This window comes from Alligator mississippiensis, chromosome 2, assembly GCF_030867095.1.
Source record: "Alligator mississippiensis isolate rAllMis1 chromosome 2, rAllMis1, whole genome shotgun sequence".
In the NCBI taxonomy this organism is placed as follows: Eukaryota; Metazoa; Chordata; order Crocodylia; family Alligatoridae; genus Alligator; species Alligator mississippiensis.
Window position 1 is genome coordinate 207,002,129 of NC_081825.1, and position 12,748 is coordinate 207,014,876.

General features: G+C 42.3%; 1 protein-coding gene across 5 annotated transcripts in view; it reads left to right on the forward strand.

Annotated features, from left to right (window-relative positions):
- Positions 1-394: 394 nt before the first annotated feature.
- MPPED2 (metallophosphoesterase domain containing 2) overlaps positions 395-12,748 on the forward strand; it is a 149,766-nt gene continuing 137,412 nt past the window's right edge. The window contains exons 1-2 of one of the 5 annotated variants that reach the window (XM_014602170.3): positions 395-733; positions 6,960-7,203. In XM_014602170.3, coding sequence (XP_014457656.1) covers positions 7,076-7,203 — 128 coding nt within the window. In that variant the 5' untranslated portion in view covers positions 395-733; positions 6,960-7,075. The other 4 variants (XM_019477101.2, XM_019477098.2, XM_019477100.2 and 1 more) reach the window with 4 other exon arrangements.

Consider the following 12,748-nt stretch of genomic DNA (forward strand, 5'->3'; position numbering starts at 1 on the left):
TCCGTTTTGTGCTACTCACAGAAGTTCAGTTCTGCTCTAGACCCCCCCCCCACAAAAAAAAAAAAAAAGCTTTGTGCCTCCTGTCTTTCCGAGGTGCAAGAAACCTGCACCCTTCCCTTTGTCAGAAAGTGCCCGGCGTGCCCAGGCCCCCGGCGGGGCGCAAGGCAGGTCCTGTCGGGAAGCCGGGCTCTCCCTCCCGTTTCCTGCCGTGATTCGGGCTCTTTGCCCGCCGGCTCCCGGCTCTGACCTCCGTGGCGCAGAGCGGCTCCTTCTCCCCCAGTCCCCGGGAGGGGAAGGCATTGCAGCAGCCGGGGAAGGGGGGGGGGATCCCCCAGCCCTGCTCGGGGAGGGCAGCGGGAGGAGCCGGCTGCGTGTGCGGAGCTCCCGGCCGCCCTGTTTCCTGGTGCTCTGCTCCCTGACCCCAGTGGCAGCGCCTCTCACTGCACCGCTCCGCGCTGCCCGGCTTCCCTGCTCTCCCTCCCGCATCCAGCCTGCTCTCCTTTTCTTTCTTCCTTTTTTTTTTTCCCACCCCCTCTCCTTTCCACTCCAGCCAGCCGGGAGGGGGGGCGGGGGACACCCGCGGGGTCGAAGGTTTTGCCCTGCCTGCACCGCCCTCCACCTCCCAGCCTTTCTCTCTCGCTTTAAGCACCCCCGCCCCCCCCATGGATCGGCTCCTCTCCCAGCACTGAAGGCATCCCTAGGACACACATCATCACCAGCCCGAAAGAGCAAGGTAAATCCAGCCCGATGACAGAGCGAGGGGGAAGAAATCCAAAGGCACAAAAAAAAAAAAAAAAAAAGAAGAAAAAAGCGTCATAACCAAACACAAAGCCCCGGGTTAGAGGCGCCTTGTCACATCCAAGTGCAAGGGGAGCGGGCAGGGCGCCGCGCAGCAATGCTCGGGATCAGCCCGGCTGCCTCCCCCCGCGCCCGGGTTTTGTTTGCTGTGGGGTTGTGGCGGAGGGGGAGCTGCCCCCCCGCTGCCTCCTGCTTGCCGGGGAGGGGGGGGCGGCAGGGATTTGGCAGGCGAGGAGGCGGCAGGGGATGCATTTTGCTGCCTGTTTACTAGGAGGTCTCGGGCGCTCGGGGTTATGATGTTAGAGCACGACCGGGGGAGGGTAGGCCAGGGAGCATTGTGCTGGCTGGAGACACCGAGGAAGCGGCAGCTCCAGCGGGCGAGACGCAAAGTACAGTCGCAGCCAGCCTGAAATATAGCGTTTGTTACCATTTTCTGCATGGGAAAAGAGGGTGGTTTTTTGTGAGGGGGGTGGGGTTTTTTTTGGGGGGGGGTTGGTGGGTTTTTTCCCTCCCCCCTCGCCGCACACAAGTCGGGAAGGGGCGCTCCAAGAAAAGTAGCGATTGCAAATCGGTTCTTTTTCTGTTCCCAGCCGGAGTTCCCGTCTCTATTTCTCGTGCATTTGCAAGCGTGCTTTGAAATCCCGAGCCCCGAGGCCTCGGCCACTCGGAAATCTTTTGGAAAGGGGAGATTTTTTGGGTGGGGGGGAGCAACTGGGGAATTGACAGCGACAGTCAAAGCGATCGTGGGGGGGTTTCGCCCCCTTGATTAGGCAGCTAGGTTTTCTTCTCATCACCCCCCCCCAAATAATTTCTGTTTTCATTGCAAAGGGGGGAGGGAACAAAACGGAGCTTTATTTCACGGAGCGGGGAGACGAGAGGATGTAAACTTTATGCACGCAATTTTTTTTTCTTTTTTGCAGAAATGCTCCCCCCATGGCAATCATAAACACAAGAGCAGTTGCATCAGGAGCTCTCAGGGCGAGTTTGTGCTTCCCCAGGGTCCCTGGGGTGGTGCGTGTGTGTTGGATCTGGGTGTGTATGTGTGTGTGCATGTGTTTGATTGATGTGTGTGGGGGGCTAGTGTGTGTGTTGGATCTGGGTTTGTGTGTGTGCGTGTTGGATCTGGGAGGTGTGTGACTTGGATCAGGGTGTGGGGGGAGTGTGTATTTGATCCATGTGTGGGGTGTGTGTGTGTGCTGGATCTGGGTGTGTTTTTGTGTGTGTGTTTGATTTGGGAGGTGTTGGATCTGTGTGTATGTGAGTTCAGGGTGTGTGTGTGTGGGGGTGCGTTTGATCTGTGTGTGTTTTTGATGCATGTGTGTGGGTCTAGGTGTGTGTGTGATCAGGGTGTGTATTGGGAGTGTGTGTGTGTTCTGGGGGTATATGTGGGAGTGTGCCTGTGCGTTTGATCTCTGTGTGTGCGTGATCTGGGTGTATGTATGGGGGTGTCTGTGCGTTTGATCTGTGTGTGTGTTTAATCTGAGTGTGTGTGTGTGACTGTGTTGGATCTGGGGATGTGTGTGTACAGGTTTGATCTGGGTTGCAGTGCCAGCAGCTGTAGTAGAAGGGGAAGATCAGATGGGATGAATGACGTGGGGGGAAAGGGGGATGTTATACAAAAGCCAGGATGGTGCGGTGTCAGAGCCATTGGCCACTGATTGTGATCAATCAATCTGAGCCTGGGAAAAGGGGGGGGGGGGGAGGTGGAGGGAGAGAAGAGGCAGAAGGGGAGAGAAAGAGCGAAGCACTCAACCCAGCCTGGACTCAGAGCAGCCAGCACAGGGGGTGCCCAGAGGGAGCCCAAACCAGCAGCCGGGCATGGACTGACTGAGAAAGGAGGTAGTGTGTGCACACTGGTACCACTCAGATGCCTCTGTCGCCTGCTCTGAGTGCCACACAACTAACTGTTTTGGCAACTGGATGATTTAAACTGAGGGATCCACTTGCCATGGCGTTTCAGGCATGAAATGTGGGGAGTCGATAGTGTGTGCTGTGGGGAAGGAGGGGAGAACAAGGTGGTATTTAGGACTTTTTCAGCGTGGGTTGTGACTGGGGGCTCTATGGGGCCAAGCCTTGTGTGCACATCACTGATGTGTTGGTTGTTGGTTGTAGCTGTGTTGGTCTAAGGACATAGGCAGACAAGGTTCTTTGGGTAGATGTGATATCTTTTATTCAACTAACTAAATACTTGAGAAAATAGTTTTTTGCAAGCTTTTAGGCACAAACACCCTTCTTCAGGCATAGGGAGAGTGCTAACTTTTCATGCCTCTGGCTCACCACATTTGGGAAAGCTTCCTTGGGAGTGTGTAGAGAATGGGGAGGATGCCTGGTTTTGGGGGGACGGAGGGGGAAAGAATTGCAAAGGCACACTTACACATCAGACTGGATGCCATCCACCAGACTGGGTGCCAAGGCTGAACTTGGAAGTGCATGAAAAGTATAGCAGGGATTTTAGCTAGTTGTTAAATAATCACCAGTATGCTGTTATAAACTAGAAGAGACCAGATAGGCATCTGATTTCCTCCTAGGTTATTTCTGAGGCCAATGCTTGCGTTTGTATTTACTTAATGTGTTGTTTGCTCTGTCAGTGTGGGTATATAACAGATACGGAATGCCTACTTGAATAAAGATTGGCACTAAACCTCTTTATTTAACCCTTCAATCATAAAAGACTTCCGAATCTACATAAGCCAAGTACCAGTCAAAGGAGGAAGTGTTGATTTTTCCCGTTGAGGATCCAGATGTGTTTATGTTTGAGGGGGATATATTTTTCATACCCTTCCCTGGAAAGTGCCTTTGTGTGTAATTTTATTTCCGTTATATTCCAAATGGAATTTTAAACGCTGCTCAGTCTGAACTACCCCTCCATGCGTTGATCTCTTGACACTGTTCAATTTTGTTATGTTAGATGAAAAACCAAAATGGGCTGTGGGGCAGAATGTATATTACGGTCCATTGCTTTAAAAACGGTCAGTCTTGTTGTATGTTTTATCAGTTTTAAAATTAAGCAGGTCTGTACAGTAGCGTATGTCTTTGTAACATGCTAAATCCTAAACACACCCTGAAAGATGATTATTGTTATTTCCTGAATAACCTCTGACATGTCATTAGCAAAGCACAATATACTAAAATACTTTGCTTAATAGTTTTATGATCCTCTTTTTCGCCTAAAAATTATATGGTTAGAAATGGCTAAGAGTGCAAACACCATGTTGCACTTGACAGCAGTGAAAAAAAATGCAACTGTTCTTTTGTGCTCATCTTTTGTATGTAATCTCAGTGAGTGCTCACTGTTAGAGGGGTGAGAAGAAGAGTAGTGATGAAAAAAAAAGCCTTTTTTCTTGGGCCTCATAAATTTGTTTAAGGAAGTTTTAAAGCACCGTGCATCTGTTTGACAATGTCTTCAAACAACTTCATATTAAAGAAGAGACTAATCAAACACCTGGTAGGTGAGCTGTATTGCTATACAAAACCATTAAAGTGGGAAAATGGAATTGAAGAAGTTGGGAGCCCAGTCACCTATTTGACTTTTTTCAAGTTTTATGTTTGTTAATGTCCTTCTGTTTAAAAGGATGCCTTATTTATAGACAAAAGATTAAATGCTATAGGAGGCCAACTTTTGTTTTTACTTTTAAAATAAACTCAGCTTAAAAGTATTTTATGTCTATCCAGTGTTCTCTTAACATTTGTTTTATGCCAGTGTGCAAAAATTGTATTTTTGTAATAAATAGATTGAAAAAAGAGATACTTAAGAAAGACTTATTTTTATATGTAATTCATTGTAATGAGCAAATCAATTTTTTTTCTGAGTTAACAGCAATATGAAATTTAATGTCCTGACCTTTGCTTATACTAGACTAGTAAAATCACAATGGCTTAGCTTTTCTAAAGAACTAAGCACATTTTTTGTGGTTGCTTTTATGTTCTTGTTTTACACAGTGGATTTTGATTGCAAAAATAAGATTGGACATGTAATTTCCACGTTACTTCCTAATTTATGCAAACGCTGAAATTCTTGCTGTATAAAAATGCGTATTTTTTTTCCTCATAAGCCTTGATGGCTAGCATTCTTTTTAATGACAGTCATTTTTCTAACAGGAAGATGTTTTCATTTGTATTTACTTTTCAGTGCAGTGCAATTATGCAGTTCTACGCTGCACACTCTTCATAGTCTGCATCTCAGAAGAATTACAGTACTTAGAACAGGACTGCAATTTGAAGCAGGTGTTGTGTTTTACTGTTATGCAAAATAACAGTAAAATATAATTGTGAGGGAAATTAAGGAAACAGCTGCAAACTTAGTATGGAAACCACTACATTATGATTAGTAAGCAGTTGTTACACATATCTTACATCACACTAGCAGAGTTGTAAACCTTACCTTGCTGATTTTCTCCTGCCATTTCTACTATACTTGTGAGGGCAGTTTAGTACAAAGAAATACAGTGCCTTACAGACACATACTAAGTCACAAGTGTGTCTTTCTCTCTCGATGGGAACTTTATGGTTTGGTTTCATCTCGGCTGCCTTTTACTGATACAGGAGATGGAGGAGAAAACCCAATTACTCCAGTGAAGGTTGTGAAATTTCTTAACCCAACTAACATATGGAAACCTACATAGGCCTGAGGTTGTAAAATAATAAAATAAATTGCCTATAGCAGGCCATCTGCCATTTTTGTAGACTTTTATGCCAAACTGGAAACAAATCTTGGTATTAAAATATATTTTGAATACAAATAGAAGATTTTAAATGTGTGATGTGACACATAACAAACATACTTCTGTTTAGAAGCTAGGAGGAGTCCAATAATCTCACCACGGGAAAGACATTGTATAGCTTGATGCCTAAGGCTTAGATCAGCTTCTTATCTATTTCATGCTTTCTTTCCCATCCAGTGGAGATTTACTTTTGTAACTTACACAGAAATGCAAAAATCTAATCTTGTGTCTAATAATTAAGAGAACAGATCCTCAGCTGGCATAGACCTCATAATTTCTTTAAAGTCAATGAAGCTGGAATGGTTTCCCACAGCAGAAGATGTCTCATAATTAGCACTTTCATACACCTTTGCATCATGAAAGCACTTTGAACACCTTAACTGAACAATTTCATAAAGTCCTCATGACAGGGGGTAGACTTGTCTCCTCATTTAATAGGCTGGGGGGAAATGAGTATGTGGGAGGTGGGATTTAGATACTGTAGGAGTTCCTGGCTCAGATGCCTGTTCTCACACAATAGAGCATTCCCAAACTGAATGCTAAAACTTTAAGACTGCTTTGAAGTAGGTAAAGAAAAAAATTTGAATTGGAGGTAAAGAAAAGAATTTGACAGACTGCTGTTGCTACAATTACATGACATTGGATGCACCAACAAACCTCCTGGTGCTTTAGTGATTGGCAGATTGTGAAGCTGGAGCTCAGGTATGAGAATGTGGACAGAGGGGCTCATTTTTCTTTTCTCCTATGTGTAGAATTCTCATAATAGAAATTATATAAATGTCTAGAAAGGAATATCTACTAACAGCAGCAGATAAATCCCAAGTGTTGGTTTATGTATAGAAAGCTCAGTTTTGTTGGTGGAATGTAGCACATGAGCATTTCAGTAATGTTGCTCAATTACAAGTTTTTCTTCGCAAATATAAATACTTTGATCCAAAGCGTTCTGAATTTACCCTTTGTTACAACATTGTAAGATACCCTGCCTTGTATTCAACTTCCAGAAGATCTGTCAAAATGTAACTGTAAAACTATAAAACACCACTTCAAAAGGGTTGAGTGCATTTGTGGAAAGCCATTTGGACTTTAGACTAAAGTTAGGCCAGTTATTAATTTTCTTAAGATGTAATTAGTACAAGGTGTTTGAAATAAAGAAGAATAGTAAATATGAAGCATTTAGCTAGGTCTTCCCATACAGATTTTTTTGTATTGGTGTATTCCATAAAACCTTATTTTCAGTACTGAAACTGTGCAAAATGAGGAAACCTTAAAGAAAAGACTCAGGAATAATTAACTTTTAGTGATTGGGTGCCATGGTAATGGGTGCATTGTATGGGTAGATACAGATTTCCAAAGGGCCAAATTGAGGTTTAGCAACAGTTTCATCCTTTTATGGGCCTGGGTCTTTAAGCAGTGTCTCTTTGGTTTTTTTTTCCTTTGTAGAGGTCCACAGTGTTGATGAGGAGATCCTTGGGTTCAGAAGTTGGCTGGAACACGATGCCCTCCCCCATACTTGGCTCTGGAAAGTTGTAAGTTGCTCATGTCTATAAGGAGGAAGGATGGCTCATGGAATTCCTTCACAAGGCAAAGTTACCATAACAGTGGATGAATACAGTTCAAATCCAACCCAAGCATTTACACACTACAACATTAACCAGAGCAGGTTCCAGCCTCCACATGTACACATGTAAGTTTTTTGAATTTTGCTTCTTAAGGTTATTTAAAGTGAGGACTGCTAAGAGAACATTGAGTTTTGGTTGAAAACCTGGAACGATTGTCAAGTAAAGTACTTGACAACGCCTGTGGCATAATGTATTTTGACAAATACTGCATCAGCTCTAAATGCGAATCACTTTGCTCTCTGACGAGTAATGGCAGAACTTTGCAAAGCTCATCAGAGTGTGTGAGGTGCAGGTTCTGAAACCAAATCAAAGCATTCCTGATTTCACTAGAACTCACCCAGGGACAATTTATTTAAAAATGTAAGCCTCCTTCCCCCCCCCCCCCCCCTTTACAATCAGCTGCGAAATAGGCCTAATTGGAACTAATTGTCCCCCCATCACTGAATCCTTTGTCCTTCTTGTTATGAGTGGAACATGTGCCGCATGCTGCATTCCACTCACAACAGGAGGACAAAGGAATCAGGGATAGAAGAACAATTAGTCCCAAGAAATACAAATACTGTGTTAAAATAACGTTCATGGCCTGAACTTAAACCAACAAAAGCATGGGAAATTCAGACCTATGTCTCTTTACTTCACCTTGTTAGTCCTTGGTATTGTATGTCTTGTAAGATCATTCTACAGTGTGGTACCTAGGCACAATGGGGTGCCTTAAGGACTAAGTGGTAGCTTTAACTTTGAATTTCCTTCCTATTGTTTGGTTAAGCCTGATCCTTATCAGTTATTTAAGTTTTTCTTTTTTTCCCTCTTTTTTTGTACTAATAGTCTCAAAAGTATGTTAAACTGTAAAACAAAAGGGACATCTCTTGACCTCACAGGGGCCACTGTTAAACTGAAGTTTGCATGTTATCTGGCTGTTGCATTTGATAGGACTTTTGCATAATAAAAGTGCTAAAGTAGGATGCCGCTTTATAGCATTCTTGTTATGCAAAATTCTGCCAAGAGTTTGACAATGTAACAGTTCTGCACCTTCCTCTGGGATTTTCTATGGTAAAAATATTCATAAACTCGTAATGCATTGGTAGACTTCCTAGGAGGAAGGGTTTTCAGGAGCAGCATTTGTAGAGTAGCAACTTTCCAGACTTGGAAAAGTTGACCTTAATTAAATTAAGTTATTGTGGTTGCAAAGATCATATTACTCTGCTTTCAAGCCAAAACTCTCCTTACTGCTCCACAGCACAGATCTCTTATCAGCAGTGCAGATCTGTTTCACATGCTGCACTCCAGATTGCCTTTCTGACTCTCATCAATAGCAATACAAGTTTTATGTACAGAATAAGCAGTCAAGAGTCATGCTGGTTTAAACGGCCCATTCCAAACCCCATTGAATCCAGCTGGAATTTGCTGTTGACATCAGTAGGAATTGAATCAGGCCGGAAGACTAGAAACGCTATATAACTTATATTTTTTTTAAATTTAGTTGATTCTTGTTCTAGGAGAATGTAGTAACAGTAAGAATGTTTGATCTTGATAGGCTCATTGGTTGTAGCCGTGTTGGTCTAAGGACATAGGCAGGCAAGGTTTTTTGGGTAGATGTGGTATCTTTTATTAGACCAACTAAAATATTTTATTTCTAATAAAAGATATCACATCTACCCAAAGAACCTTACCTGCCTATGATCTTGATAATATTTTTGTGCCTCTATAAACTAAAATAGTTTGGCGCAAGTTTTAAAGGAAAATTTCATTTAAGTTTTATTGAATTAGTGAAAAAATCTAACTGAAAATGAAATAGCAAAGTGATTATTAGCAACACAATGAAAGAAATGAGGTTGTTAGCTGTAGTGGCATTGCTTTTATGTCAACAGTTTAAAAGAAGGGTGTAACTAAATGACTAAGAAGATGGAGTGGTGTGCAAGGGAAATGACTTTTCAACCGAAAATTAAAAGAACTGGATGGGAGTATGGTAAATTACAAGACATACGGAGGGAGAAAGGCTGAGTTTTAGCAGTAGGTCTGGATAACAGATGACAAACTTTAGTGAACTGGTAGAGGAAGAAAAAGCAGGATTTGTGAAAAGTGTAGAAGGGGGGGGCATTTAGAGAAGAGTAAAGAAATGCGTATGACACCGTGGCATCAAGTCTGGTTGATCACAATAAGGGAGTCAGTTCTGGGGCTGGAGGAAAGAGAGAAGGGCTTCCGAGGAGGATGATCATTTGCCCTCTCGGGGTGTTTACAACAGAGCCTGCATAGGTAAATGAGAGAGAAGACATCACCAGACCAAGACCTTGTGTAGAAAATAGGGAAAGGAATGTTAACAAAGACACACTGCTTTTATTACATTGCTGCATGTTCTGTATTGCCACAGAATCAGTATTTATGCAGTACTTTCTTGTTTGTGCTTAATGCCTCTTTCTCCCCCGTCCTCCTTAATGGCAAGTTACAAAGCAGACTGAGTGATAACATGATATTAGTCAGTTAGTGAACAAAACGGTATACTTGAGGTAAGCATTGTGTAGCACAGGTAACTTGTGCTAAGGGCCTAGTATGTTGCTTTGTTTTGTGCAGCATATTGCGGAGGTAGAACACAATTTGAGGACCAAGTTATCAGGGAAGATCCCTAGTTTTTTTTCTCAAAAGAATTTTCATAATGACATGTCCATAAGGCATCTTTGTGGGTTTTTTTGTCTTTGTGAGTGGAGGTAAGGGCTTATGAGTCAGATAAAAAGAGGCTGCTTAATACAGTTTATTCTGGAATGACTGAGCTACATGCATTCTTGTATATGCCACATGCATTCTCACAATGGTATAACATTGTAAATCAGTGGAACTTCAGCATGGAACTGCAGCGGAAATGTTATTAGACTCATGCCTATTGTTTTATGTGAGACCCTCTTTCCCCTTTTCCATTTGATGTCTCTTTCTAGGACAGAGATACATAGTGTAATTAGCACAGAAAAGAGACAATTTCTCTTGTGTTCTAATCCTGGTTCCTACCCTGACATGTTCTGTACAATGAGTGAATCAATTTAACAGGGCCTGTCAGGAAAAAAGTCTTTTATTAAAAGCCCATTTGCTTACTCTAGGTACTAATGGCGGTTTAAATTTTTTTACAAATGTAATGGAGATTTTCCACAATTAGATTATTTTTCTTTTCCCACTTCCCTTCCCTAGACAAGGTGAAACAAGGCCAGTTTTGCTTTTTGCACTGTCTTGATTCTGCTCTGTGAGCATATTGATGGCACGCTTCGTTTGGAGAGACCTTGTGACAAAAAAATCCTGTTTTCATTAATATTAAAAAAATTACAATATTTCTATGGGATTTTGTGAAACCCATCTGTTTTACATTTTCAGGCTCAGTTATCAGATAGCAATCTGCTTATGAGAGAGGAACAAAACTGGCATTTATGCCCTTTTTGCTTAATGATATCTAAAGAAGATATGAGTGTCTTTCCTCAAAAGATTTTTACTCGTTTTTATATTAGAAATCTCAAGAATATGATTTCTTTTTTTTCCTCCTGAGTCTGCTGAAGGTCTCCTGGAGGATTCGAGAAATAGGATAAGATCTTTCACATTTTTTATTGGAGGAATTGAATCTTTAACAATGAGAATTTTTTCCAACTGCTTGCAGACAATTGGTTAAATTGGACTTGAAACAAAAATAATTACAAACAAGAGAGTTATGAACAATCTGAATAGCAATCTCAATTGAGTTTCACTTCTTAGGTAACAATTTCAGCCTAACAGTTCTCCAATTATCCCTAGTCTAAATCAGGAAGAAGAACATGAAAAAAAATCTGTAATACAATAAACAAGAAGGTGGAAAACAACTTTAAAAATAAACAGATTATCAGGACTTTTAAATAAATTGAGTACATGTATCATTTATTCAGAATATGAGCTCTTTGGCACAGACCTTTTTTCTCCTGTATGCTTATGTAGCACCCATCCTAATGGGGTTCTAATTATGACTAAAAGTGTATGGGTAATATTATTGCTATAATAATATAGGGGGAAAGACTTTTTTCTTTTAAGGATTCTTTAGTTTCCTATTTTAGTGTATGCAAAATATTATTCAGTGGAGATGGTTAAAATTGGTTCACAAAAAGAGGCTTTTCCAAGTATAAGTAATGTTTTACATCTTATCAAAATGAAACAATTATTTTATTTTCATTTGAATTGAAACAAATGTTTCAGCTTTCTGAGTTTTCACCCCATACTCTTTTTGAGAGGAAAACTGGGGAAAAAAGAAACATGAAGCAGGCAGGAGACCAAACTAAAGAGCATTATATATGTAGTTTTTAATAAAATGGTATTTTTCTTTTTGTTTTCACACCAAATAAATAAAAATCACATGCTTCCAGGGATACTGGGTGACGGGGGGAATTCTAAAAGCATTCTTTAATATTTTTCATGAAAAATACTTAACTATTTTGTGACCAGTCCCCTTGTTTACTCCATAAGAGCATTTGTAGGCTTTTTTAGCTGTAAACCCCCACTCCTTCACACTGCTCCATTTAGATAGATGTTCATTGACTTCAGTGAGACTCTGCCCTGGTGTCAGAGTCTGACTGTGCAGAATGGTTTGTTGGGATGGGTTCATTGCTTTTAATATACTTTGAAGATGAACAGTGTAAACGTTAATATTATTATATTAAATATATACTTTAAGGATGTTTTGTCACTGGTTGGAATAAGGAAAGTGGAGATTTCAGTACAGAAGCAATGGGACACACTGAGGGGCTAGATTATATGATTACATTATGCTGTTACATCTCCCTTTGGGCACATCTACACAAGATGCTTCTGTGTAGTCATTACTGCGCATTTATTTAGTACTTGAATTAGCAAGTAGTAACCAGAATTACCACAGTAGTGCTGGCGAATGTCTTTTAGGCGATGCTACTGTGCAGTAGCTTAATAGTACTGGACAGTAACGTATTAGTACTGTCAGTTAGGGGTGCACGAAATGGGCCGCATTCAATTTGGATATGGATTTGGCCGGAATTGGGGACAGTGATTTGATTAATTGATTCGGATCACCATCCCTGATTCGATTCAGCCGAATCTGAATCTGAAGGTTCGATGCTGATTCGGAGAATCAGTGATTTGGCCACAGACACAGCTTTAAATGTTTTTTCTACATACCTCTAGGTACCAGGCGGCTCATGAATGCTGCAATGCTGGGGTGGATGGAGCGTCCCACAGGAGTGTGGGATGGGGGGCCCCTATGTGTTCGGTGGTGAACCCGGAAGTGGAGTGGAGGTACTTCTGGCCCACTTCTGGGTCCACCAGGGAGTGCGTGGGAGGCCCCACCCCCCTGGCTCAGTGATCAGCTGCGGGGGGACTCCAGATGCCACCCCCCAGACCTAGGAGGCACCAGCTGCTGAGCCAGAGGTGGAGGAGGGGGCTCCCTTGCACACTCCCTGGCGGACCTGGAAGTGGACCGGAAGTGCTTCTGGTCCACTTCCAGGTCTGCTGCCAAGCGTGCTGGGGAGCCCCCGCACTCTTGTGGGACGTTCCATCCGCCCCAGCATTGCAGCATTCACGACCCGCCTGGTACCTTGAGGTATATAGAAAAAACATTTAAAGCTGTGTCTATGTCTGAAT